The 27,710-nt window shown below is 43.0% G+C and overlaps 1 protein-coding gene across 1 annotated transcript in view; it reads right to left on the bottom strand.

The window, feature by feature from the left end:
• Window positions 1–27,710, bottom strand: part of DOCK3 (dedicator of cytokinesis 3) — a 551,204-nt gene that overhangs the window by 29,456 nt on the left and 494,038 nt on the right. Inside the window, exons 41-50 of the mRNA XM_019547385.1 lie at window positions 19,967–20,108; window positions 16,806–16,972; window positions 16,262–16,348; window positions 15,578–15,757; window positions 13,145–13,228; window positions 10,208–10,324; window positions 6,543–6,664; window positions 4,989–5,124; window positions 4,220–4,367; window positions 2,014–2,166 (exon numbers count right to left, since the gene is read on the bottom strand). Of these exons, the coding sequence (XP_019402930.1) occupies window positions 2,014–2,166; window positions 4,220–4,367; window positions 4,989–5,124; window positions 6,543–6,664; window positions 10,208–10,324; window positions 13,145–13,228; window positions 15,578–15,757; window positions 16,262–16,348; window positions 16,806–16,972; window positions 19,967–20,108 (1,336 nt within the window). The remainder of the gene's footprint in view (window positions 1–2,013; window positions 2,167–4,219; window positions 4,368–4,988; window positions 5,125–6,542; window positions 6,665–10,207; window positions 10,325–13,144; window positions 13,229–15,577; window positions 15,758–16,261; window positions 16,349–16,805; window positions 16,973–19,966; window positions 20,109–27,710) is intronic.

The following is a 27,710-nucleotide window of genomic DNA, read 5'->3' as shown; positions in this document are numbered from 1 at the left end:
TTATCTACCCTTGGTTCCTGTCAGAAACGACAGGAACCAAGGGCAGTAGGAGGGAAGCCCAGCGGGCTTGGACAACAGCAGGGCCTGCCTGGCCCTGCCCCCCCAGCCGGAAGCCCCAGCTAGGGCTTCTGGCCTGGGACCACGTGGCTGCCCTGGTGGTGCCAGAACCTCAGGTAAGGGGGGTGGGTAGGACCCTGGGCAGGGAAGGAGCCCGGGAAAAAGTGGTCCGGGGAAAAGCTGAGAATGGGAGGGGGGGTGGGGGGAGAAGGGGGGAAGCGGCCCCTCACCCGCCCTGTGGCCTGCATCCTGCGCTTCAGCAGCTTGCAGCCCACGTGGGGCTGCCTGCACCTGATCTGGACAGCCCAGCAGGCTGCGAACGGCTGCAGCAGGGGGCCAGACATGAGGTGGGCTAGGGGTGGCTTTTTCACCCCTGCACTCAGCACTACGTTGTAACCCAGCCCCACTGCCAGCTTGGGCCCCGTGCCGGCTCTGGGCTCGCCCGTAAGGGCTGTGCGTGGTGACAGTAGCTGCGGCCCCCACACTTGCCGTGCCTGGCAGTGTTTGCCACTGTCACCTCTGGGCTACCCAGCCTGCAATGTCGCCTCTGGGCTACCCAGCCTGCAAACTCTGGGCGGGCAGCAGCAGCCAACACTGTCCGATGCGGCAAGTGGTGGGGGGTGCAGCTGCTGCCACTGACGGACAAGCCCAGAGCTGACACAGAGCACAGGTTGGCAGCAGGGTCAGGTTACAAGCTGGTGCTGAGCGCAGGGAAAAGTGGCCTCTTGCTTGCACTATGGCCAGTGCCCTGCGCTTTAGCTGCTTGCAGCCCACATGGGCAGGCCTGTGCCTCCTCCAGACAGCCCTGTGTGAGCTGCGAGCACCTGCAGCAGGGAGCACCAGCTATGGGGGGGTGAGGGGCCACTTTTCCCTCCACTCAGCACCAGCTTCTTCCCTGCCAGCAAGCAGGGGGTTGGGGCTATGTGCTTTTTTTTTTTTTTTGTAACATTTTATTAGAAAACAGGCAATATCAAACAGATTTAAAAAGGACCCCACCTGAGGCCTCACAAAGGGAATACAAATACAATTTCAAGAAATTACATAATACTCACATGATAAACAACGTCTCATTCACTGTACTGCCCCCTGCCTGCACCACGGGGCTGGGCAGCACTGGGAGTGACCAGGTGCAGGAGCCAGTGGGAATACAGGGCCCACACCGGTGTCCCGGGGCCAGTGCCAGCAGGGCCCAGAGCAGGGTGGCAGGAGCATGGGGTCCCAGCCTGTAGGAGCTCTCTGGAGCCAGGCCAGCTCCCCCCACTCCCTGCTGGTGCAGCCCAGCCCAGCTCCACAGACCCCTGCCAACCTGTGCCCTGCTTTGGGCCCCACTAGTGCTGGCCCTGGGACATTGGTCCCAAGATATTGGGGTGGGGCCCTGTCAAGGGGCGCAGCACCTGTCAAGGGGTGGGGTTACCCATGCAGCCCTCGACAGCCTGCCAAAACTGGGTAAGCGACCCTCCACCCCAAATAATTGCCTACCCCTGCTCTAGTGGGAATGTGTATGCTCCTGTTATGTCCCAACCCTTTTACAGCACAAAGTCCCACAAATTTGGAATGATACAAGCTGAACAAACTCTAGAAGTTAATCCAGGTCACAAAGATCCCTTCTGTTCAGGGTGCTGCAGAAGGAGGTGCAGCTAAAGATGGTGCAAAGATTTGGCTAAAGGGATACTCTTTCACCTCCAAGTTAAGGTGCGAACCCACAGGTGAAAGTTATTAACGTCTGATAAATAAAAGAACTAGAAATAACCAATGTTCAACCTCTGGCTAGAGGTGGCAAAATAGTTACCAAGTTTGATACATGCTAGAAGGTCCATGTGAAGCGAGTTGGACACCTTAGCATAATTCCTGACTGATGAGTGTTTATGTGTAGCACCACAACTGGTAACTGTGTTAGTAGTCTCAGCAGAAAGGCCAAGGACTGGATGGGTCATGGAGACTGAACTATCCTCTCACCTCTAGAGGTGGTCCCTCCAGGACAGAGATGAGGCACATTGGTGGGGGCAGTGTGGGGAAGCTTGCACTGCTGCCGCCCATGCTGTATCTGTTCTGTGGATAAATAGAGGGCTTCAGCCTCCAGTGGTGTCAATCCAGCACCTTTCACCAGCACTAAATTAAAAAGAATATAAATAAATATAAAAAGGATAGAGGTGCATTGACAGAGCTGTGAACTTGCTCTAGCCAGAGCCATCGGTTTCTCATTTTCACAAGCATCAAAGTCACCCAATTAAAAACCAAAAAAAAAAAAATCACCAAACCAAAAAAAACCACCCAAAAGCCCCAAAGTCATGTTAACACAGTAGAACTATAAAAGTGAAATTTTCTTATTTCTTGATGAACAACTGCGTTTTAAATGGAGGTTTCACAATAACCAAATATGCACACTGTGAAGCTTGGAAAAGATCTGGGACTTCTGTTCTACCTTATTACAAACATAATTTCACAATAAGCAGGTCTGACTGCAGAAGTAAATCCTACTTTTTGCCTACCTGAAAATGGACAGAACTGCAGAGAAGAACTGCTTTGTCTTAAAAGCATCAGAATATTTAAGTAAGAGTAATAAAGTAAATTAAATATCTTTTCAAGCAACACAGTTTTTAAATTATGATTTCTCTTGCTGTTCCCTAATTAGCAGTCATTAGAGTTATCTACTTTTTCTCCACTGGAAGTGCTATTGACTTATGCATCAACCAGACATCTTTTTATATTGTTCATCACGTTGGTTTCCAAGCAACAGCAGAAGCCACAGCTGAGGGGTAGGAGTCGGTAAGGAGTCAGTAATGCTGGGAAGTCAGACAGCTCAAAAAGAGTGGCAAGGTCTGCAGCTGTGACAACTGAATTTCTAAAGCAAAAAATCATTTAAACTGCTGCAAACCCAAATCTGCCATCCCAAAAGATTCAGATGTTACATGCTGCTAGAACTAGCTGAAGCAAATCTTCCTGAATCCACAGTACCATCAAACCTTTCCCCTTTCCTTTCTCTGCTATGTCACCTTAATTCTATTACTTTATCTGGGTTGTCATTATTTTTCTTTCAGTTCTTGAAAATTAGCAGACCTGCCTGTATTGAAAAAAAGATCCTACACCTCACCTTCCAGTTCCACCCGACCCCTTTCAATTAAATCATGCAGCTGTGTCCATGACATGGCAATTGACTGTTAATTATGATTGCAAGAGAAAATAGAAAAAACAGGCTGGATCGACAAACAGGAAGCTCTTATTCTAGTCGATAGGAAGCAAATCCTAACTCTGGTCCTGCCTGCAAAGTCTTCTGGCTATAAGGAAATAATGTAGTTCCATTATGTGGGGTAGAGAGGCAAGATCTGAGCAATATCCTCTACAGTTTGCATCCTGTAGGTTTGCTGTAAAAACTTGTGGATGCTCTGTACAGGAAGGTGGACCTGCACATGAATTCCCAAGGAAAAGGAAAGGAGAAACCCAAGTGAAGGTTGCTAAGATGCAGGGCTCTGATAGCAGCCACAGAGTGGCACTGTTGTATGTCTGATACTTGGGAAAAAGAAGATTCACCGGACCAAGCTCAGCTGCTTCTACACCAAATGGAATGTAAGGCAGTAGGTGTCAACCAATTTCTTTTTTTCCCCTTTCTCCACCTAAAGTCCCTCTTTAATTCTGTTATACCTTTTCCCAAGCCCTTTCCACCTTCATTTGTATATGTACATGAACTTCAATACCATACTTTAATTTCTTTAAAGACACAAGAATGATTGTTCTGATCTTCCACTTCTTTCAAGTGCTGTAACAAAGAATTATTCATGCTCTTCAGAAGATTATTTACAACAGGGTAATGTGGCATCCTAGATTTTCATACAATGTCTGTGATGCAAGTGGTTGGCTCAATGATTTGCAAATGTGTTATAGACCATTACACTGTTCAGTGGGCAAGAGCTAGCTATATATACCAGAAATATATTCCACCAAGGCTTGCTGAAAAGATGACTGGCAACATTTTGGGGCTAAACAAAATGTCAGAGGAAGTCACTTGAAGAAACAGTCCTTAATTTCAAAAGAGCATTCATGAAATTACAGAATATATCAATATAAAAAAGCATCTCAATATTTTGCATAATCAAGCTGCTAGGAAAACAGTCAGGGCCACTTTGTGTCCCTGCTGACTTTTGGCTCAAAGTCCCTTCATTCTTACCTCGTGCACTAGGAGGAGCAGAGTTAATCATCTGGGATGGTGCAGAGTGAGTAGAGCTCAGGCTTGAGGTGGAAGGGCTGGCCTGGGACGAGGATAAAACAGAGACGTTGGTGACTGAGCCTTGGTACCTGGAGTTAGGGTAAACAAGCTGCAGAAGGCAAAGAAATCAGCAAAGAGAGAACAGAGTGGACCGGTGCATTAGATATTCACCTGTCTCAGGTCAGCCGACATGTAGGCTATGTGAACTCTGTCTAGGAAATAGTTACAGTTAAATACACTAATAATAATTATTGGGCTGTGGGACCTATTTTAGCATCTATCTGCTGGCATGGATTGAGAGAGTAATTATTGAATAAGACAAGGATACAGTATGTTAAATTGGGCAAAAATACTTTGCCTGTTCACTACTAAACACACTGTTTTTTAAAACGTATTTATACCTTTTCCTGTTCTTAAGCAAAACTAGCTACCTTCAAGGTACGCCTACAGAAATGTTAATCACATTCATCTTGGTACAGAGTCAGCTTGCCATCTTTCCTTCCATGGCACTTCTATCAAAGTTTAGAAGACACTAATCTATGCATGAGCTGAATATTCTACAGGAATATTGCTCTGTCTATCCAATCCATAGCTGTGGGTAAACCTAAGACAGAACAGATCTACATGTACCTACTATACACGTAAACGAGCCATGTTCTAAATACAGCCTACAATCCATGTTAAATTCCAGTCTGAGCAACAGGTTCGCAATGCTGTACTGCAGCTGTACCTGCATGTGATACATATCTTCAGCAGCCTCCCCCACAGAACTGTCTGTGAGAATAACCAGGTTTCCTGTTTCACTGGATGTATGGGAAGAAAGAGAGGATGACGAGTGTCGGACTGAACCCAGCAAATTCAACGGACTAAAACAAAAACAGACGCAAAAAGGTGCAAAGGTTAGGCAACATTACTTTTCTGAAGTTTATCTTTAATTAATGATTCCTAGTTACCTGCTGTTCCCATCAACTTCAGGGGAGCTTCAGAAGTTAGTACCCCTTTGAAAATCACTCCCAGATAAGTTTACACAAATCTTCACACCTGCCTACATTGCCCTAGCAACAACAGCAAGAAACCAATACTATGACATTTTAGTTAGCCTGACACAATATCAATGTTCAAACGTCACCAATCAAGGGGCAAGTTGGCATCTTACTAGGCATTTGATTGCTGCACCTGATTTCTTTAAAACAGAGCAGACTGAAGCCACTCTAATCTTTAATGCCGAGGTACAACTGTGGTGACAAGTCCAGAATGTTTCTTTAGGATCCAGGCAATAGCTATTAAGATGGAGCACTCCCTGCAGTGTTGATACTTTCCATGCAAAAGTTGGTTGTAGAATGACATGGTCCAAATGGCTTGCAGGCTGCACTTTGCTCCCTTCTGATGTAATATTATTTTGTTACATTTCTGTCTCCCTCTGACACACACAAATATAATATACAAAATAAAACCTTTCTAATTTACTTCAGGGCTGGGAAGTCTTTTACAAGTTGATGACTTTTAAGAACAACTACTTATCAATTACATGGCGCCATCACTTTGAAAGAGTGGCAGACCTGCAGAATTTTATCACAACTTAATAATACCATCTTGAATTCATGCACAAGAGAGCAAGTCTCTGATACAGTATGCTGAACAAAACTTTCAAGTCATCTATATGGACTCACTCCTTGACAGGAACAAAGAACAGCAGTTGAGATTTTTAGAACTTCTGTAACATTCTTGTGTTTGTGCTCCATCTAGTGCAGTTAAATAGCACTTCAGTTCTTTATGTTGATTCTACCACTATTTTTGACCCCTAATAATTTACTGAAAATGAGGAACAAGACTTTGTTTTTATGGTGGGCCTAGAGTGGGTCTTACATAACCACATAGGTTACCCATTCCGTATTTGCACAACAAAGCATCAAAAATTCAGGCGTCTTAAGTCATAAATCTGGGGATCTGAAAAGACTAACAACTGGCAGTTATGGATGTATACCACCTGCATGTATAAATACTGCAGTAGAGCAGCTTTGTGGATCTTTAAGTCTTTTCAAAGAAGGAAAAAAAATCTGGTATCAGTTATTACAGACAAACATGAGGGATACTTTCATGCAGTCAACTTTGCTGCTTCCACAATACTACTGGTCAACAATGAGATTAGGCTCTTTTGGATCTATGTCTATCTCTGCTTCAGTTCTCTGGAGTTTTCAGAATCCAGGTCAATGCAGAGTAGGACAGTTAAAACTTTCTTAAACTGTGTAGACATCCCAGAGATTACAGCAGAAAAAAAGGTTACCTGTGTCGATGTACCAGCTTCATGCTCTCTGGGCTCATAGGACCATGTGACACCAGAACATTGCTGCGTGGGGTACTGGTACCAGAACAGGCTGGACTCAGTTTATCCAAACCAGGCAACTCCTACATAGGAAACACAAAATCATTTAATGCCTTCAGAAATTTTGGCTAAATGTAGGATGGATCATGGGAAAAGTAGAATGAGTTTTCCCTTTTGTTGTCAGAAGATTTTTGGTATATTCTGTGTTTGTGTTCTCCACATAGCTGTAATGTTTCTGTAATTATCTTAAGAGACTTCAGCATCATCACTCTGACCCTCATTAGCTTATTCCTAATGACAACTTCCAAGCACCACCTTGGCTGCTTGCTGGAAGTTTAGGCATAGAATGGACCACACTGGAGATGCCTTTACTTTTTGGCTATACAAATTAAAAAGAATACAAATCCCAGCATGCATTTTAGCCATACCACCTGTACAAAGATGCCAGGAGGTGCAGTCTAGAGCTGTGCAAAGCTTCAGGTGGTGATTCGATTTGGAGGAGATTCAGGGCTTTTTTTTTTTTTCAAAGAGCCAGGAGCTGGGGTGGGTGGGGCAGCCGTTGCCAGGCTGGGGGGCAATGGGCCTGGCTGGTTCAGAGATTTGTCTGAATTGAATTGGGACAGTGATTCAAATCAGTAAGTCAAATCATTGTCCCCCCAAATCCGAAGTGAATACTAGCTGCTTCGCACAGGTCTACTGCAGTCTACATGCATGATATCTCCATATTAAAGAGAAAGGTAGCCCTGAGCCACAAGTATTTCAGTATTCTAGAGGTTATCCTTACAAAGTATTAACTTGTAGGAATAAAAGACAAAGCCTTCAAGTTGGAAGATAACTTTCAAAAAGTGTGGAATTACTTTGCGGCATATAATGTAAAACATTACTGTGCACTGCTGTGCATAATTTAAGACACTCTTTTTAATTCTTTCAAATGTACTCGTCTTTATTTTTGAAAATGTCTGCAAGCAAGTCAAGAGCTCTTTCGAGTACTCTCTAAATGGATGAGTGTTCTGCCATTTCCTCACACCTACTGGACACAAGCATCTCAAGTAGCTGACCTAGAGTATTATAGCATAAAAGAGCACAAAGGAACAGGTGGATATGGCTCTTAGTGAGAGTGGAGTCAATGACTACTCTAAGATGTCTGCTGAAGTACCTATATACCATATTTACTCACATACTACACCCCCCCAAATTAACTTTCCAAAATTGTGTTGCATTTAAGTGAGGAAGGTAATTTTTTGTCCGGAATAGAAGCATGGACATGCTGTAAGATGGCTGCTGCCTTTTTTCTTTCGCTTTCCTTCAGTAGCTGTATGGAGGGAGAGGCAGAGTTCAGCAGAGGCAGATCTGAGGGTGGGGGGAGTGGTGCTTTGATTCCTGGTCCACACCAAGTTTAAAACTAATTGGCCAGTGGCAGCAGTGGCATTTCTGTTCAGGCATTGCTGAGGGAGTCAACTGGCTTAATGGCTCATTATTATCTACCTCCTGTTAATTGATCTTTACTTTGAAGGTGTTAATGACCCTCTAATAGCCTTGATGTTCCACTAATTAAGCTATCCTTTGATCTGAAGAAGAATGCACTGCATCTAAAAGCAAGTCTTTAAAAAGTTTATCTTACATATGCAGTTGGTCCAATAAAAGATGTCACTCACAGAAATCCTATCCTCTGTTCAAATTTTGCTATTAGCTTCTCCTGGTTTCTCACCTCCTATTTCCTAGATATGGCTATAGAGTTAAGTCTTCAGCAACAGCTACAATTTTGGCTTTTGGATGAATATTCAAGAGCTGCTGACAATTCAGCTGTAAAAGGATTAAAACTAGCTTTTGTCTGAGTAGAAAAGGGATGGTGAGTGAGTTAGAAAAATTCTTTTTTCTTCATTCTGCCTTCCCCAAAACAAAGTACTTGTTTTATCTGGGGAGCATGTGACATGCAGAAAAAACAGTATTTAATCTAAGAAGTGGAAAAAATATGTCCTGTCATCACAGTGATATGAAGTAAACATTAACTGGATAGTCAACAGTTGGAATAAAGATAATGATTGTTCTATGGATGCTGTAGCCCCCTCCCCTCTCCACCCCAAAAAGTGGTGACTTTTCAGTGATGTGCCCCTCACTGTAGAGGATTCAGAGGAATATAAGCAGATAAATTGGCCAAAAGAAGAACAACACTCAAGTAATAACTGATCAGATTTCCTGGAAAAAAAAAAAGAAAAGAAAAGGAAGTTGCATTGCTCTTATACAATGTTAAGCTTCCTAATGCTTTCTGTTTGGTTCTACAGTTGCAGCCAGATCTGGAGACATTAGTCACTAAGACTTAGCTTAGTTTGCTTTTTTATATAATTAACATCTGATTAAGCTTTTGAATTAATTGGCAGTAATCCAAAAAGAAGTGCTGATCATGAAACTCTAACATCACAACACATTAGTTTCATAAACCTATTTACTATGTGCTACCAAAGCTAAGTTTTAGTCTATCACTTTAAATAACCATGGCTTCCCAGCATTAGCCAATTTTAACAAGTGGTAATTACATAAAAAGGACATCTCTCCCCTCGCCGTGGACAGCTGAGTGGCAAACACACTAACAAAATAATGATTTCAGTGGCAGTTCCAAAAGGCAAGCTGTTTTTAAATCCCCCAACAAAATTAAAGGCAAATCAAATCCTGAACACTTGTTTAAACAATGCACTAAACAGACCTCACTATTTCAACACTGGGAACCACACAGATAATTTTCCTAAAGCACATTTTTAATGGAAGGTCCTGTTTGTTCTTTCTTTGTAATAGTATAAGGCACATATAAGATGCGATGCTCATGTATGAAGGGGTGGCTGGTGGATATTTGCTTTGAGAAGATTTATTTGACGTGGTGCTAAAACATCAGCCACTTATCTACATTTGTTCTCTTTCTATTGTGGATCTGCTGGAGCTGAACTGATAGTGGGACATCTCAGAATAAAAAGCTTAAGGTAGGCACAGTTATTCTGACTATGAGACCAATCTTTTGCTTTCCGATAAGAGTGGGGACACAGACCTCAAGACAGGACTTCTTAGCATTCTAAAGAAGATGAGGAGGCACATCCAACAACCATGTTGGCCTATACATTGCCTCTTCCAGTAGGTATGTCTGTCCAGCCACTCATCCAGCTGACACATATGCTGAAGAACATGCAATATAACTGCATACACATAACTCCAGAACAAAAGAATTGTACAGCAGCACATATATTGGTGGGCCAAACTGTCCTGCTCTGAAATTACAGGAACTGTGTTGTGTGGGATGGGTATCTAGTAGTCTTTAGTCATCTTCTTTCCTCTGCTGCACAGTACTGCATGATAACACAGTGGCTTGGAATTTAGCTTTTCAGATCTTTTGTCAGTTCAGCATTGATGCACATTAGGTGACAGGGACCTTTAAAAACTAAAAATAGCACAGTATGAATTAAATACTCAGTTCACAAACTTTGCCTAAGAAACCAAAGCAGTTGTTGTATGAGTTTGTCCTATACGCTTAATCTATGTTGCTTTGCTCAGTTCTTGTGTGCACTTTATTGCAACTGAACAAGTTCTGATCATGGCTCTAGATTTCTCAAAATTTTTAGAAAGGATGGGTTTCAGCTTACATGATACAGACTAGATCGCATCATCTGGAACTGGTCAATCAATTTTTTATGCAGGGGACGCATCTCTGGGTGTACAAACTTCTCATGTACTGCCAGACCCACTCCTAGGACATGAACCTAGTAAAAAGAAATCATAACATCATGATGCAAAAAAATCTACATTCAGTCCAGGAGACGCTATCATGATTATGTCCTCTAAATGAGTCACTGAACAAAGCATCTTTGTAAAACATTCCATTGCTCATTTGCAAGACTGCTGAAATTACCACACTGATATCTGACAAGCATTTGTTACTTTAACAAGTATTTTAAAGTGTGAGAGAAACACATTTATGATATGAGAAGTTAGTTTACATTTGCAAGAAATAACAGTAAAAATGACCAAGTTTATTCATTCTCCAGGGAAAACCTGTGAAGCCTTCCCACAGAAAATACTTCCCCCCATCTAGTGTCAGACAAGGAATCAAAGTTGTTAATGAAAGCTTTCAGAAGGATTTCCTACCATGAATCTGTGTGGTGAAGAACTGTTTGTACACTCACAACTGTCCTCTCCGTGTTGCTCATTATTTGTTTATAAAGGACATAAATATAATGCAAGTAATTGACTAAGATTACATGGATGCTCAGAAGAAAGTCCACCGAAGTAGTAGTAGTAGTAATAATAATAAGAATAGTAGTAGTATTTAGTACTTTCATTATCCAAACACTGGACAAACAATAGATAATTGATCTTCCAACCCCCCGCTTTGAATACTGGGATAAGTAGGGTTATCACATTTCCAGGTCTAAAAAAAAGGACACCTCTCAGGGGGACACTTCACTCCCAACCTACAGCCCCCTGTCCCTACTGCTGCCCCTCACTCCCAAACCACAGTCCCTTGCTCCCCCAGGCTATGCTAGCGACCCTTAGTCCCAACTGATTCTGCCACTGTTCCTCACTCCTGACTTGCAGCCCCCACAGTCATGCCAGTGCCCTGCAGTCCCAAACCACAAGCTCCCTGCCCCTCCTGTGCCCTCATTCCCAAGCCACAGCACCCCCACCCCTGACAGTGCTCCTCACTCCTGATCTGCAGCCCACCTGTTCATTCCAGCCCTGCTGGAGGGGGCCCCAGCTGCCCCCGTCTCAACCAAGTCAGTGTGCGGTCAATCCAATTCATGAGGGTGGCAGCGGAGTGAGTCCAGCCTCAGTGTGGGCTGGAAGGAAGAAGAGGGGAGGCCTGTGGCAGCCCTCACCCTGGGCTGGGGCTCCCACACTGTACCAGGTGGCCTGGCCATGCTTCCCTTTCCCTTCCCCCTCCTTCCCAGGCAGTGTCTCCTGGCCACTCCACCCCCGCGAGCACGGGCACTGGCCCCTGTGCTGCCAGCCTGGCCACAGAGTTCCCCACTGCCTTCAAAGGGGCCCTCTGCCCCTTCCCCCACTGGTGAGGTAGGCACTTTCCCCTGCCCCTCTTGCCCTGCTGCAGCCACAGCCTCACTCAGACATCTGTTCCCTCCAAATACCTCTGCTCCCCCCACCTGCCAGACAGTCCCAAGGCCTGGGCCTCTAACCCCCACCCCCCAGACTTTCCTGAATGCAGATGATAAGGCTGCTTCCACCCCTCTGCCTGGCTGCATACTGTATGTGTATGCAGATGCATGTGGTGCTCCCTGCCTCCAATCACCCTCCCCCTGCTCCCAGCAGCACAGCAAAGCAGAAACCCAGACATTTGTTCAAAAAAGCACCCAGATGGAGATTGGAGAACTCAAAAAGAGGATATGTCTGGGAAAACCTGGACGTATGGTAACCCTAAAGTATATGATTATCCTTATTCTACAGTTAAGAGATCAGAGATACAGAAATTAAGGGACTTTTTGCTAATAATGAAGACACATGGGCCATGTCCACATGAGCGTGGACATTTGTTTCCCTGGGGACAAGCAGCAGGACACCTTGTACCACTGCTAGTTGTCCCCAGGGAATGCCTCTGCCATGTGCCCTTTGATGCAAAGCAAGTTACCCTGTGTGGGGTAGAGGAAACTGGGCTGCCCCCAGCAACCTTTCCTGGAGTCCTGGGGCCTCCTGGGACTGCAGCATCAGTGATTCTGTCACTCAGAGCCTGGTCGGCAGCTGGAGTATGGCTCTAGCTGGTCAGGCTCCAGTTCTGAGCAATGCGCACTGCCCCCGCATACACCACCCTGGTTTTTTTTGTGCAGGTTTTTTTGACCCCTGGATATCCAGGGATCACCCCCCCGTGCTGTCCCTTGCAGTCTGGAGAACAGCTGAATGTGTGGTATATGGTGCCACAGATGCATCTGCGGTGCCACATACTGCATGGCTGCGCTTGTCTAGATGTGGCCATGATATGTCTGTCACAGTCCCCTGTTCAGGCTTGGGCACATTTTTAAGATGGCATATTTCATTTAACAGTGATGTGACTTTCATATTTTTGTCCCCTCCAGAGCATGGAATTACAACCAAACTAGCTCAATATGGTGAGATCATTATGTTTGGGGAAGTAAGGCTGCAAGAACACTGGATACAGGCACGGTTATTAATACAAATTGGCACTCTATAAGCTTTTCCTATACGGCTCTGTAAACCTACCTTGGTCCAGACTTTGGTTATACTGAGACTACTGAGGAAAGACTGCTTACAACATCAAAATGAATGGTAGATTTGTAATGTAGAAAGAAATCCTCTAGATACTAAACTAAGACAGCTAAACATTACTTTGTGATCTTAATTAGGCTTCAACTCAGGTCTAGAAAAATTAAAGGACAGTGTATTAACACCTTTGCCATCTCCTTTCCCTTTGTTTTAAATGCACTACCTACATCTTAGACTTCATTTCTGTGCTTCTGAATGCAATATTTAGATCTAGATTATTTATACTGATTGCTAAGAAATCCAAATACTACCACAGTATTATTCCTTCCTCTCTGAAAGCACAGCAGTACCTGTTCCTGCATGAGCTCCTTGAGCTGTGTGATTTTCTCTGCATCTCCAGGGTGCTTGGTGATATAATCTTTATCGAAAAAGGCCTGTGGGAGGAAGAAAAATCTGCTTATTAGGAAACATTTCATTATGCTTGTATGTCACAGAGGGAGCAGAAAAGGGACAAAAATCCTAGGGGATGCATTTATATTAGGCAAGCAGTAGAAATTGCATTTTATTGATCTCTTTTAGTATTCTGGGACTATATTAGTATGGTTTTAACTCTCCAGATAATTCTCCTGCTCAATTAGTCAAAAAGGCCACAGTTAAATATTATACAGTATGCCCTCTCAACCCCAATGGATCAAGGAGCCAATTAAATCTCCCCACAAGACAGTGCAGAGTAATACCACTATGCCTCTGCTCAGCCCATTACTGGAATTTTATATAGGTTTCACTCAATTATGTCGAGGAGCTGTAGGAAACAAGTGACTGAAGTAGTAAATAATATAAAGGATGATGAGCATTTTCTGTGCTTCTCTGCAGGGCATACATGACCTAGATATATGGCCCATCATCATCATCATGTGGCAAGCGTCCCTAAATCTCCTTTTCCTAATGTGCATCTTTAAATAACTCCAGACCAAGGAAATAGCATATCAGTTTCCTGTAGGCAGAGGCATAACTTTAAATGTTGGCACCTGGGTCTTGGCAATGGGAATGTTTACTTCCTTGCACAGACTTTAGAAGTGGCAAGGGCTGCTGCTGCTGTTGCTGCCCAGACACAAGCACACAGGCAGCGGTAACGGTGCAGGCTCCCTAGAGGCTCCATAATGGTGTCTCTTCTGAACTGGCACCCAGGGCTGATGCCCCAGCCACCTACCCCCAAGTTATGCTACTGCCTGTAGGGCTAAGACTACATTGGAAGTTGGCAAGAAAAGACAATTTTTCAGAAGCATCAGTCAGCAACTTCCCGTCAGAAGACATTTAAACTATATTTAAAAAGAATACAAGACAAGCCCCTCGTCTTACATTCATATATAAGGAAACCTTATCAAATACACTGTCTAATGAAAACCAACTATGCCGCTGATTAAATGCAGCCAACACTGAGCATGACTATAAAACATGTGGTCCATATTGAACAAACATGCTGATGGGAACCTTTTTTTTTGTGTGCCTCTTAAAAAAGCGGGCAGTTGTTCCCCCAGGAGGGAATGAGCACTGGGCCTAGAGGTTCTACAAGGCCAGCATTGGAGAGGCCGGAGCAAGCTCTGACAGCCTCCCCACCCCTCCCCTCCCCTCAAAAAATAAAAAAAATTGGATTTCCTTTTTTTTTTTAAATGTCATGTATCAGGCCAAATCAGTTCCAAATTCTATCATCTGAGCAGAGATCAATCATTCAAGTTTGTGTGGCACTACCATCAGTAAGTATCCTAACTCTCAGACTCTTCAGCCTGGGGCTTCACATACTCCCAAATCCATGGCAGGCATCCTATGTGCAAGCCTCAATCTCGGAGGCCTTGGAGTTCAGATACTCCCTGCTTTTACTTGCCCCTAGCCAAAAGATCAAATGAGGCAGAGGACATCTGAATTCAAAGGCCTTCGGCCCTGGGGCTTTCACGTAGGCCACCTGCTTGGATTTGGGAGGGAGGATACTTGCCTGGTGGTAGAGCCACATAGATGTGACAACTGAGTTCTGCTCAGTTAAATTTTGGAACTTGACTATTGGGCTTTACTCAATTGAATTTGGAACTGATTTAGCCTTGAAAAGACAAAAAAATAGTTTGTACTATAGATAAATAGGTACCAGTGGTTCTATTTAAGAGTGTTTATAGCTAAAATCTGCAGCAGTTTAAAAAAAAAAGGTAAAATGCATCAGTTCTGGTGAACTAAGTCTTTGTAACCACAGACTTAGTTCATCCACAATTGATGCATTTTACCTTTTTGTACTATATGCAAATTACTACTGGTATGTTTATTTCAAGGTCAGGGTTTTCAAATTTGCTCTTACTTCCATGTGCTCAGGTAGAGAAGGATCTGACAGTAAGGAGGTGAGGGAGAAGTTGGGGGGCAGTGGCCAAGGGGGCTGCCTGATCCCCCAGATTTATTTTCTCTACTGTACCAGTGGGAAGAAGGTAAACTTCAATAATAAGATTCTATACCTGGAAAATTATATCAAATTTATAAATTTTCCATATACAGAATCAACTGTCAGGGAGCTGTCTTATATTTGAGTAAATACAGTACATCCCAAAGCTGCAGTAAAACAACAAAATATGAAGCTTCACTATGCAACATGGGATCAGGTTGATGAAATTTGAGTATATATGAATATTTTTTTTCTATCTGACATGTTTCTTAGTCACTTTCTCTTCTGTACAGTACAGGAAATGCTAGCGAAAAATCGTTTTTAAGCGGTTGATACTAAGTTCAGAGGAACAATTCTGACTTACCTCCTGGTACCGTGCTATGCCACCATTCACAGCAGCATCAATCACTCCATTCAGGCACATGCTGAGCAGGTTAATGTTCCCATGCATTTGTTTGTGCTGATACTGGCTGATCAATGTCCTCAACTCCTGATTTTTGTTCTCAACAACTTGAATGGCATTTTCCAAAGGGCTTACTTCAACCTACAAAGTAATAAATGCCATGAGCACTTTAGTGCTAATATAGTCCTTTCCTTACTATGAAATGAATCTCCACTATTATTTGATAAGCACTTTTGGGATCTGGGGGGATTCACAAAGTAGCTAGCCACATAGCCAGATTTTCACAAACATTTCACTGTTGGGCAGTATTGGGCAGATCCTCTGACAATACACTCAGCTTAGTTAGCAACTACAGTAGCTGTCACATCTTCAAATGACTGATGGGAGATGGCACCAGGATTCGTCATCCCCCTGTATTGGCACCTACTTCATCTGACTGTTCCATCCCCTTTACATTACTTCTCTGGCTATGTTTAGCAACTGCTTCAGCTAGAGAAACTATGAGAAAGGAATAAACTCAACATCTGCCAATGAAACACGAATTTTTCAACTGCAAGACCCCAGCCAAGAGCCTTTAGGTTGCCTATCTTATGTCTTGAAGAACTTAGCCATTCAAATTCCAGTTAGAAATATAATGAATATTACCAGCTCTCTCCTCTCGACTTCAAACCACCGAGAGATCCCAGGTAAACTGTGAGTCAGGGTCAGAGTGGTACGTTCAATCCACAAGCTCTGAGAAAAATAATACAGAAGATGAAGAACATGGCGAATCAAAATCTCAGGCTTACCAATGTCTTCTGCAGTTACCCCCACCCGGCTTCAATTGAGAATGTATTGATCTCCTGAGCAGGTATTGTTTTAAAAAAAGGATTGTAGCATGAAACTCAAGGTTGCAATATCCCCCTCTCCTCCTTCACCCCCACTGACAACTCTCAGTATGCTTTATAGAAGTGTGTTAAACTTGCCTATTAGTCACTAAAGCTTGGCTCCCCCATTCTCCTATCGATAAGCTGGGAGCCGAGCTAACTCTCTGAGTAATTACATGTCAACAAGCAAAGTGAGTCCCATTGCTTCATACCCTGAGCCATGGAATTAGGATCCTGTGAGGTGCTGTGTCAATATAGAATTAGGAAGAATGTTACTGCCCTGGAGAAATTAACACTTAATTACCATGACCAACCCCACCCACCTTAAATTCATTCTCCTTGTCCTTTGGGCCTTTGTGAAAAGGCCTATCATAGCGGAATTTCCTGATATTATTAACACGATAAAAGCTCTTTATGCGATCAGGGACTCGGTCCATTTGCAGCACGTCTACACTTTCTGGGATGGGAGTCACTGCATAAATCTGCAAATCTGCAAATGGGTGAGTCAAAGAAACACACAATGGCACGAAAAAGAAAATCAGTGAGTTGCCTTCCCAAGTGAAAGGAGGCACAATTCTGTTTCACCTCTCTTAGGGATGCCAGATATTGTCATAAGAACTGCAATGGGTATGAAATCCATGCTCTCCTACTCCAGTACTTCTCTCTACTCATGGCTACTTTAAAGTAGCAACATAACGTGGTACTAGCACCACCAGGCCCTCTAGAGTCTAAGGATCCTAAAGCCAGCTGTATCATATTTTAGTACTTGAATATGTAGATAGGTGCCTAGTGAGATGTACAGAAGTGCCAAGGCAGATAAGACACCTAATTCCCATTGATTTGGATAGAGTTATGTATCCGTCTGCTTAGACATTTTTGTAAATCTCACTTCTCATCCATCAGGATCCCTGGCCCTGACATATGTTACAATTAAGGTATGATTAAAATGTTAATCATGCCATAAACAGTAACCTTGCCACATGTTAAAGCAGGGGCAGACAATTATTGTGGGTGGAGGGGCCGCTTACTGAGTTTTGGTGAGCCATTGAGAGCTGGATGACAGGCAGCCAGGGACAGATAAATATTAATTTTCTAAATTTTTTAGGGGCCCCGCAGGCCTGATAAAATGGCCTGGCAGGCTGCATCTGGCCTGCATGCCGCATTCTGCCCACCCCTGTGTTAAAGCCAATTATGGCATAATAATATAGCAAATACATTTGTATCATGCCTTAAACTGAATGTGTGGCATGTTCGGCCTGACCTATGACAGATCTGTAGGCTCAGCTGAGCACAGGGATCCAGAATGGGGTAGCCCCAGGGTCCAGGACACAGGCCTCCCCTACCTGATCAGTGTAACTAGGTTGGGGGGCAGTATCAGGTACTGGACCGGGTGCCTCCACCCAATCCTCAGAGGCAGACTGGGGGGCGGGGCGTGCTGTAAGCCTGACAGAAGGGTACATCTTGATCTTGGGTACACTGTGCTCCAAACCTTTTAAGAAGCTGTTGGGAACCTCAAATGCATGCCCACTTTTTTAAGTTTCTGGGGTGCCTGTGGAGGTCCCCACTCCCTAGCTACAGGCACTGCTTTACAGTGTGGGCATGGGCAGCTGGGCAATCAGGAGCTCCGACCTCCCAACTACAGGCATCATTTCATGGTGGGGGAATGAGCTACCAAGGAGCCAGGAGTTCCCAGCTTCCCAGCTGCCTGTGCCCTGTACCATGGATCCCTGGGCTGTAGCTGTTCTTTTTAAAACTCCCCAGATCAGACAGCAGGCAGATGCTCGCTGGTCTCTAGCTTCTGGTGCCCAGGGAGTTTTAAAGACTGTGCTGAAGCAGCTTCCTCAGGCTTCCCCACTGGGAACTTAAAACTAGTGTCAGAGCTGCTGGGTATTGGGTTTTGATGATTCTCGGCCTGGTTGGACAGCCCTGGTCTCAAGCCAAACCTGGGACTGTCCCAGCCGGGTCTAACAATCAGTTGATTGTCAGCTCCATCCCTAGACCACTCCAGAGATGGTTCAAGACCCCAGTGTGGCCACAGGGGCTGGAGATGACAATCAGTTGACTGCTGGCCCTGGCTGGATGTGCTGATACTTCTCCTTCAACTTGCTGGTGCAGGGGGAGCCCAGGTTATGATCTTGAGCTTCCTCTGCTCTAGCAAGCAGTAATGACACAATGGCACCTAAGCCCTGATTCCAACCACCTTGCCTTCTGCCATGCATATGTGGCATGGCAGGAGGCATGACTGTTGGAATTGGGGATCAGATGATTGTTGCGATTGGGGTCAGATCCCATGGCAACATGAAATGAATGTGTGCCAAGGGATTTCAGCACCTCAATAACTCTGAAAATAATTTTAATCAGTTAGGCCTTCTTTGCACCTAAACTTGTACTTATTAAAATAACTCAGTTTAGAAGCCTATTTAGTTAAGTTGGATCAACTTTTGTATCAAGCCAAAAGTTGCATTAAAAAGGTGTAGGATTGATAAGGGATGAAAGACTGCAATGGGAGTGGGAAATACTGATGAAGCTGCTGGTGGTAAATTGACTTCTCTGGGTGTATCTATATGTGTGCTCTAATGTGCTGTAGCCTATTTTACTGCGCATTAAAGCATCATGTAAAAAACCACGCTATTAGGCTAGTGCACAGAAAGATAGGCTACTGTACATTAAGCATCATTTAAAAACCCTGCACATTCATTACTGTGCATTAAGGCAGCTTAATGCACATTTTAGTACCTCACCTTGGAGATACTAAATTTAATGCACATTAGAAAAAGGGCCTTAATGCATGTGTAGATCTGCCCACTGACAAGTAGCCTTATTCAGAAAATACTGTTCAGTGTCCCTGAAAGAAGAGCCAACCAGCAACTTTTCCTCCTGTCAGGGTTAAAATGTCCACAACCCCATATAAATACTATGCGAGTCAGTCCTGATATGCTGCACAGCCTCATTACTTTTATTTTCAGCATTTAAAGTCTCAATGCAGATCAGTATCAAGGGGAAGAAGCAGATTCAAGTCTGATATTCTGTCCAATAAAGGCACGTTGTTGGAATGTGAGAGAATGCGCAGTGTGAAAAGTGGCTGAAATGACAAACAAAATAGGAAATATGTCGAGACCAGACATGAATCTAAATGCAAGAAAGAATTGCAGAAGGTATCTGGTTGGATGTTTGCTGAAATGTTATATCCTTTAGAAGAGTGCTATCAGTACAGGTTAGAGCAAAATATGGACAGCACCTGATGCTGTGTAAATTTTTCTATACAGTTTTGCAAATATACATCAGCTTTGACTTACAGTATTCTCTGAGCAAAACAGGGCTATTATGTCCAACTAGAAGTTCACTACATAAAGAGATGAATGTAATCATAATGTCTATTACGAGACATAGATATGAAAAAATGAAGCTCTAAGAAACAGCCCTTCACCCTTTATGTCCTACAACAATTTTATTAACATGAGATTGTCTGTTCATTAAAGGATACACTGAGCATCACACTGCAAGATGGAGTCATCTGGATGGTTTGGGTGCTGCATCGCAATAGCTTGTGGGAATTCACTCAGCATCCTCTGCTGGAAGGCCTCCAGCCTTTCGTAGTCGTGGCCTCGACATACATACTCTTTATTCTGCAACAAAGATAGGCATCAAAGCCACTTTCCTCTAAACTGATCTCTTTGCCTTATACTATTTAACTGGAATATTCCTCCTTAATAGATAGTAATAGAATGTATTTTACCTTTGATTTTATTATACTGAAAATAAAAATAAACATAAATGACAAAACTCAGAAAACATCTTAAAAATGATGCAATTAGCTATTCATTATTACTTTTAGTTATTCATACTTTTAACATCTATCTTTAATATTAATGGGATCAAGCACAGGAATCAACAACCCATTCTTCAAGATTTGCTTACTGATGGCACATAGAGCACAAGCAATTATTAAGAGTAATTACGAGAAATAAAGCATGCTTTGCTAATATTCTAGTTTCCTTATTTATTCCATTAAGATATAAAGCAATTAAAGCAGGTCAAAATATGATTTAAATTCTTTTATCCAAATTGACAGAGTAAGAGAAACAGCCATTATCCAGCATTTAGGATATGTTTTTTGCAAGCAAAATTGAGTTTTTTATGGTATTTAAAAATATAGATAATGTTCTTAATTCTATTCCTTAATTCTATTCCCATAAAGTAAATGACATATTATTGACTTGACTTGATGAGATTGGGATCTGGGTCCAATCTTTCCGCTACATCCACACTAAAAGTACGTCCTCATTTTTTTATTTTGACTCAGATATACAGAAAAATTCCAATCAGGGAACAATTCCCGAGGCAATGTGCTGTCACTATTCTTTTATTCCATACTTCAGAAAAGCTACTTGTATTTTATGTGCAGGTATAAAGCAACAGAGCACTGCCGATGAACTAAAGCATAAATAACTTAATTTAATTACACTGTATTTTTTTTCAAATTAAAGTAGAAGGATATGCCCAGGGTCAAGGAGATACTTAAATCCCACTCCTATAGCATATTTGAGTAAAATGATTTTTAAGACAACCGTAAATTCTACAAATAAGCTACTGAGATTTCCACCAAGTTAGGAGTGACTCTTCCAAATTATGCTTTTCAAATAAGAAGCAGTTTGACCTTGCTAATATAAACTGCCAAACTATCTAAAATCTTGTTCTCATCTCACAGCCTGAATCTGTGCACTCAGATGCATGCACTGGGAATCATAAAGGAATTATCCACTGGAGAGTGGCTCTTCAGCTGTTTCTGCATGGAAGGGAATTTAATTTCTGCCCCAAATCCCCACTTTACACTATTAAGTTCAGGTATTTGTTTAGAAGCAGACTTGCTGAATTCTGCTACTCTGGCAGCAGCATTTTACTGGTACCACTGCAGCCAAAGCCCACTTTACCCATGCACATCAATGTACAAGCATGGGGACACAGCATGATGCGTCTCAGAATTAATACTGAGTTGTGACTTTGAGGGGAAAAACCTGGCAATGAGTCTAACTCTTAAATGTGGTATTAACATAGAGGTTACTGTTAGAAAAGTGCTCCATTACGACAATACTGAGCAAGTGTTCACCCATACCCTGGCAATCCTGCATCTTGTTTGGTAGGGTGATCCCCTTGGACTGGTGGAAGACTGATGCAAAGTAATCATTAAGGAGATAAGCTTTTTCCTGGGTGTCGGTTGTCAGCTGCCCCATTTGGTTTAGCAAGGGTCCAATGTTGTCCTTGTTTCTCTTCTGACTACCCGCCTATCTGAAGGACTTTTTGTTGTCCTTGATTCCTGAAGCCAGTATGAGTTTGGTTTCGGCCTTGCCCTTCCTAGTTTGCTCCCTACAGGTGTGTGCCAGTGCTGAATACTCCTCCTTGGCGATGTTATCTGTCTTCCATCCCTTATAGGATTTTTTCAGCTGTAAGAGGTCCATGAGTCCTCTATTTAGCCCTGGGGATCACCCAGCCCTTTTGCTACCTTTCCTATGGGTTGGGATGGATTTCCCTTGTACTTCAAGGATCATGTCCTTAAGGAATGATCACTCATTATAGATTTCCCTTTCTATCAGATCATGGTTTCTCAAGGCCTCAGCAACCAGCCTCCTGAGCTTATGAAAGTCAGCCTTCCTAAAATCAAGGATTTCTGCATTGCTGACTGATTTGCCAGCTTTGCAATGGAAAGAGAAAGTGATCAACTAGTGATTACTGTCTCCCAGCTTCCCTTTGATTCTCAGATCACTCACTAGATTATTTCCTTTGGGCAGTACCAGATCCAGGAGTGACTTACCACTTGTTGGCCCTTAGATTTCTTGAGATGAGTAAAGTTTGTCAATGTACGTGAGAAAGCTACATGACCGATCAGATTTAGCAGAGTGTTCCTCCATGAGATGTCAGGGTAGTTGAAGTCACCCATGACAACCATGCACTGAGTGCATGAACCTCTGCCAGTTCCCTAGCAAATGCATGGTCAAGATCTTCCTCTTGATTAGGAGGTCTGTAGTAAATTCCCACCATTATATCCCCTTCACCACATTCACCTTGTCATCTAACCCAGAGGGTCTCAAGTTGCCCATCTTGCTCCTTCACATAGAGAACTCCAACCTGCCCTTTCGAAGCAATACGATCCCTCCTGTACAAGGTATAGCCATCTATACCTGTGATCCAGTCATAGGTGGAGTCCCACCAGGTCTCTGTTATTCCTATGAGATCATATAGTAGAAGGGCCAGTTCCTCCTGTTTGTTCCCCAGGCTCTTGGCATTTGTGTACAGGCAAGTAAGCCTGCCATCAGAGGCCCTAGGCTTTCCAGTACTCCTGGCTGCCTACAAACTCATAATGGGGGGGTCAGCAGGGAATAGGGGACACTCTGTTTACCAGGGCGCCCCTTGGGGTTACCAGAAATAATGGCCACAAACTGAAGGAGAACAGATTTAGATTGGACATAAGGAAGAAATTCTTTACGGTAAGGGTTGCCAAAATATGGAATAGGCTTCCAAAGGAGGTGGTGCTTTCCCCTACCGTGGAGGTGTTCAAGAAGAGATTAGACAGGCATCTGGCTGGGGTTACTTAACCCCAGCACTCTTTCCTGCCTGGAGCAGAGGGTCAGACCTGATGATCTACCAGGTCCCTTCCGACCCTAGAAATCTATGAAATCTATGAAGAGTCCCATCCCTGGGATGGGGTAGGGGTGAATTCCCTTATGCTGCATGACCTACTGATTCTGCGGTTGACGCTTGGGCTTCCAGACACAGAAAGGATCTTTGGAGTGCAGTGCATGACCAAAATTACACAAGTAGTAGTAGCCTGGGCTACTGCTGTGCCAACCCTTCTCTTCAGTCTCGCTGCCTAGAGCTTTGTGCCCCTCTTGCTTGCCCTCCTGCGTGAACTCCCGTGCTAACTTGTGTGCCGGGCTTGTTTGTGTACAGCACCTGTGCATCTCTGCCTGAGATGCACAGGTGAAACAACTGAAGTTTTACCTGGGACCTTTAAAGTTTAAATCTAACACTTTGCAGCAAGTCTCTGGTTATGCAGCTCCCTAGGGGGCTGGGCTAAGTGGGGGTTGAGGGGGAAGGGGTGACTCTCCTCAGCTCCTCTCAGTTGCCCCTGCTCCTAACTAGTGCCCTCCTACCATGGGCCGCACTTACCTCCCAGCTCCGTGCTGGGGGTCCACTGGGGTCTTCTGCTCTCAGGGGCGTGATGGGCTTATGCCCATGTGTCTCTGCCTAAGAGCTGGTCCCAACTGAGTAGCTATTCAGTAGCTATAAACAGGGACATACCAATCTTGTCTTTGTTAGTAAGGACAGCTGGCAACAAAGGCAGCTCTGTAGATACATTTTGTGACAAACTAGGAAATCTCCATTTTTTCCCTGATTCTGCATGACCTACATGACATCTCCTGTTATAAATTTGGTATCCAGTAACCTGCTTCTTTGGGTGATGCTGTGAGTTTTGTTGTTGAAGTTCCATGGTGAAGATTTTTAAAATTTTCCTTCTCTCCAAACAACATTTCTATCTGCCATCCTCTGATCGGCCTATCATAGCTCTGTAACTGCAGCAGAACTGAATCATATCCCACTGTGTACAAGCTAGGCAAAGAACTGTCACTCTGAGGTGTGGACCAATAGGAGGTCTGGTTGTTAGATTCTTCTTCTTAGGAAGGATCCATCCACCTGTGCAGAGAAATACAATGGAGCTGCCCATTAGCTTTGGACCAAGGTAATCTTGATAATAAATGCATTATTCCAGGGTCATCAATTTTCAAGAATCTCCTTTAAAGAAATTTTACCTCTATTCCAAGTAGAGGAAGTATATTAACATATCTAACCTTCATTGAGAGACAAAACTCCTTATGGTGTTAGCAGTGATTACCTGTCTGAACAGTCTGAAAAGGACAAAAGGTGATGAAAGGCCACTAAAGTCTGACAGAAAAACAGCACTGTTTCACTAGTATGTTGGTTGCAACAGCAAAAGGCATGTTTTCTCTGACCTCTCCTTGAGGTGAGGCTGATGTACAGGTGCTTTTTCCTCCAGGCACAGAATAAATGGAGCTAAAATATGAGCCTGGACATGTGGCACATTAACACTCAAGTAATTCACAATGGTTTAATATACTAACGTAAATTATACTGGGATCCAAAGCAGACAGATAGCTATCTCAGGGTAGGTGCTGCATAGACACTTTTATGGTATTTTACCACCAGGTGGAGATGAAGGCTTGCAGCAAACAAACAGCCATCTCAAGATAACTATGGATGCAAGACTCCTAATCAGTTTACCTTACAGTGATATATTTTAATGATGTTTTTCCTGGGATAACTCTATACTGGAACACGCTACTACGCAACTTCATTGTATCCTACATGTCAAATGTCCACTTCTTTTCAACACAAAGGTAAATGTGTGGTGTGTCTGGGCCTTATACCTCATACTTGTGATAACAAAATATACAAGATACACAAAACCAAACTGCTAATACACTAAATAAATGTTTTTGTTCCTACTATGGCAAATGCAAATTTTTTATTTAAAGTATCTGAACTTTAAAAAGTATAAAAATTAGCAATGAAAATTATACAAGAGGCAAGGATTTTTGTGGGTCATATCTTTTATTGGACCAACTACATGTCTGGGATAAAGTTAGACAAGCTTTCAGATGCAATACATTATTCATCAGGTCATCTGATGACCTTAATAAGAATGCATGGCATTTAAAACCTTGTCCAACTTTATCCCAACCATGCAGTTGACCCTATAAAAGATGTTACCCACAAAACCCTTGCCTCTCACATAATTCCTGGACCATAACAGCTACAACATCACTCCAACACAATGAAAATAATAGGCTTTTTCAAGTGTTTATGACAGCTCTAGCACTATGCTGTAAGCACTAGAATACAAATAAAGATTGTTGACTTTCAGCACAGGTTGTTGACTTTGGACCAAAACTGGCAAAATAAGTATTTATCACTTGCCTTCTTGTCTATTGTATTGGCAAAAATACCAGATATAAACATCTAACTATGACATGTCATATGCCACATATCCGTTAGTCCAACTGGTGAACTGGAAAGAGTATTACCTGATGGTCAGGACTGTTTTTCTGTGTAATGCTCAATATTCCCAACTTTATCAACTTTGGAGCAGGTCCATATCCTAAAGATGAGTCTCCTAATGACATGCAACTAGTTTTGCATTTGATTGCATCAGTCCAGGATATTCTAAGCGTATATATCAAATTATTGTGATTAAAAAAATAATGCCCTGAAAACACCAGAGGTACATTTAATAAAGATTATTCCCAGCAGAAGCCAATTAAAACTCTCAAAATGTGGTTTGGCAGGTGCTACATGAACTTGTGTAATACAGAAACCAGATAGGGTGCATTTAGATGAGTGTGCACATGCAGTGGTACGTGTATTCCACAGCACAAATACGTGCTGCTGCTTTTTGTACCAAGGTACACCTCTGCACGTGCTCTCCAATGCATGGCAAACTCATTTGGGTGGGAGAAGGGCCCCAGAAGCTTTACCTGGGGTCCTGTGGGGTCTCCTGGGGCACCAGCAGTGCCAAGCCAGCTGCTTAGAGCATAGGTGGCAGCCAGAAAACGGCTCTAGCTGACCAGGTTCTGTTTCTGGCAGCAGGCACTGCTGGTACATGTACCACACCGCTTTTAGTGGCAGTTAGTTTTTTTCACTGGGATCTAATTAGCAGCATGGTGAATGGGTATATGTGCACTATGTGTGGTTTGCTGCACCTCAAACAGATTTGAGGTAGGCACTGAAAACTGCATGTGCATACTCATCTGGACAGGGTTTTAATTAGCTAGCCATAAATAGCCAAGCTAGAAATAGATGCCGAATTCATGGCAACAGGAACAAAGAAATGTCTAAATTAAGTTTGCCATAAATTGGAAGATTTGGAAGGGAGCAAGGTAATTTCCTGCTTTAAACATTTGCAGTCACAAAAAACAGAGACAAGAACTGGATACTATTTGATCACTGAGCATTTCTGAATACGTGTCTTACTTGAAATCCATAAAAATCTTATTCTCTTTTAGATTAGCTTCCAACAACCACATTATCACATTATCTATGCACATGCAATAGCTAATGGGCTCAGTCTCTGAAATGTCTACACAGTATGGGTCATTAGGGAGAGAAAGAGGAGGGTGAGTTTTATTGAGATTGGTACACTATTAATCTGCTATCAGAAACACTGCTATGGAATATAATTACAGAATTAATGGAGATTATAATTACATACACTCTGTTTGCCATTAATGTCAGCAGCAGCAATACCCACACTGAATTACAGAATGTAACCAAGAATAATTGTTGTGCAATGAAAAATCATGAATACTGTTATACAGGCAAGCTTCCATGATTGAAGGGCAGGTGGTATTATCTTATGGAGCTTTATACCCTAGGCATGCTGTCTCTGCTATGCTGACTAGATTATTGTTCATTTCCTGAAATATTCCTTGCCAGTTGTAAAATGGGACACCGAGGTAATTTTCTCTGAAGATCTCCATAAAACGGTTGGTAATTTTGCATTTTGTTGCTATCTTTTTTAATGTTGCTAGGCTTTTCTATATGGTCCTTGAGTTGGATAAATTATGTCTGTCATGTAAGATTTTCTAAATGCTTGTCATTATTGATCATCTTTTTGTTTCAGTAGTGTAACATTTGTAATCTCTTCTGATTTTTTCACCCACTCCTACTCATCTTCCACAACAAATTCAAGCTCGATAAAGATCTTGCACAATTTAGCTTAAATTTACAACTCCCATTTTTCTGCCTCCTTTAAGCTCCTTTTTCTCATTCAAAATGCATGCCTGGCAACCATTTTGTTTTCCTCTTCATATCTCATCTCTGTCCCTTGTTCTAAGCCACTTTTCAGCAGTTCATGCCTTTGTTTCTGACCAATTCAAACCTGCCTCCTCGCCTTCAATCTCTCCATAAAATACATTTCTTATAAAAGACCTATAAACCACAATTTCAATTCTTGTACAAACTTCTCCCAAAGTATCTGCACCTTAAAAACGTGAAACCTACAAAACATGTATATTACTAACCAAAGAAACTCCACACTCTTATTTTTTCATAGACATAGACATTAGGGCTGGAAGGGACCTCGGGACATCATCGAGTCCAGCCCCCTGCCCAAAGGGCAGGAAGTCAGCTGGGGTCATAGGATCCCAGCAAGATAA

This window comes from Crocodylus porosus, unplaced genomic scaffold (assembly GCF_001723895.1).
Source record: "Crocodylus porosus isolate Cpor-Errol unplaced genomic scaffold, CroPor_comp1, whole genome shotgun sequence".
NCBI lineage: Eukaryota > Metazoa > Chordata > Crocodylia > Crocodylidae > Crocodylus > Crocodylus porosus.
Note: the sequence above shows the minus strand (reverse complement) of the source record. Positions and strands in the feature narration are given on the sequence as shown.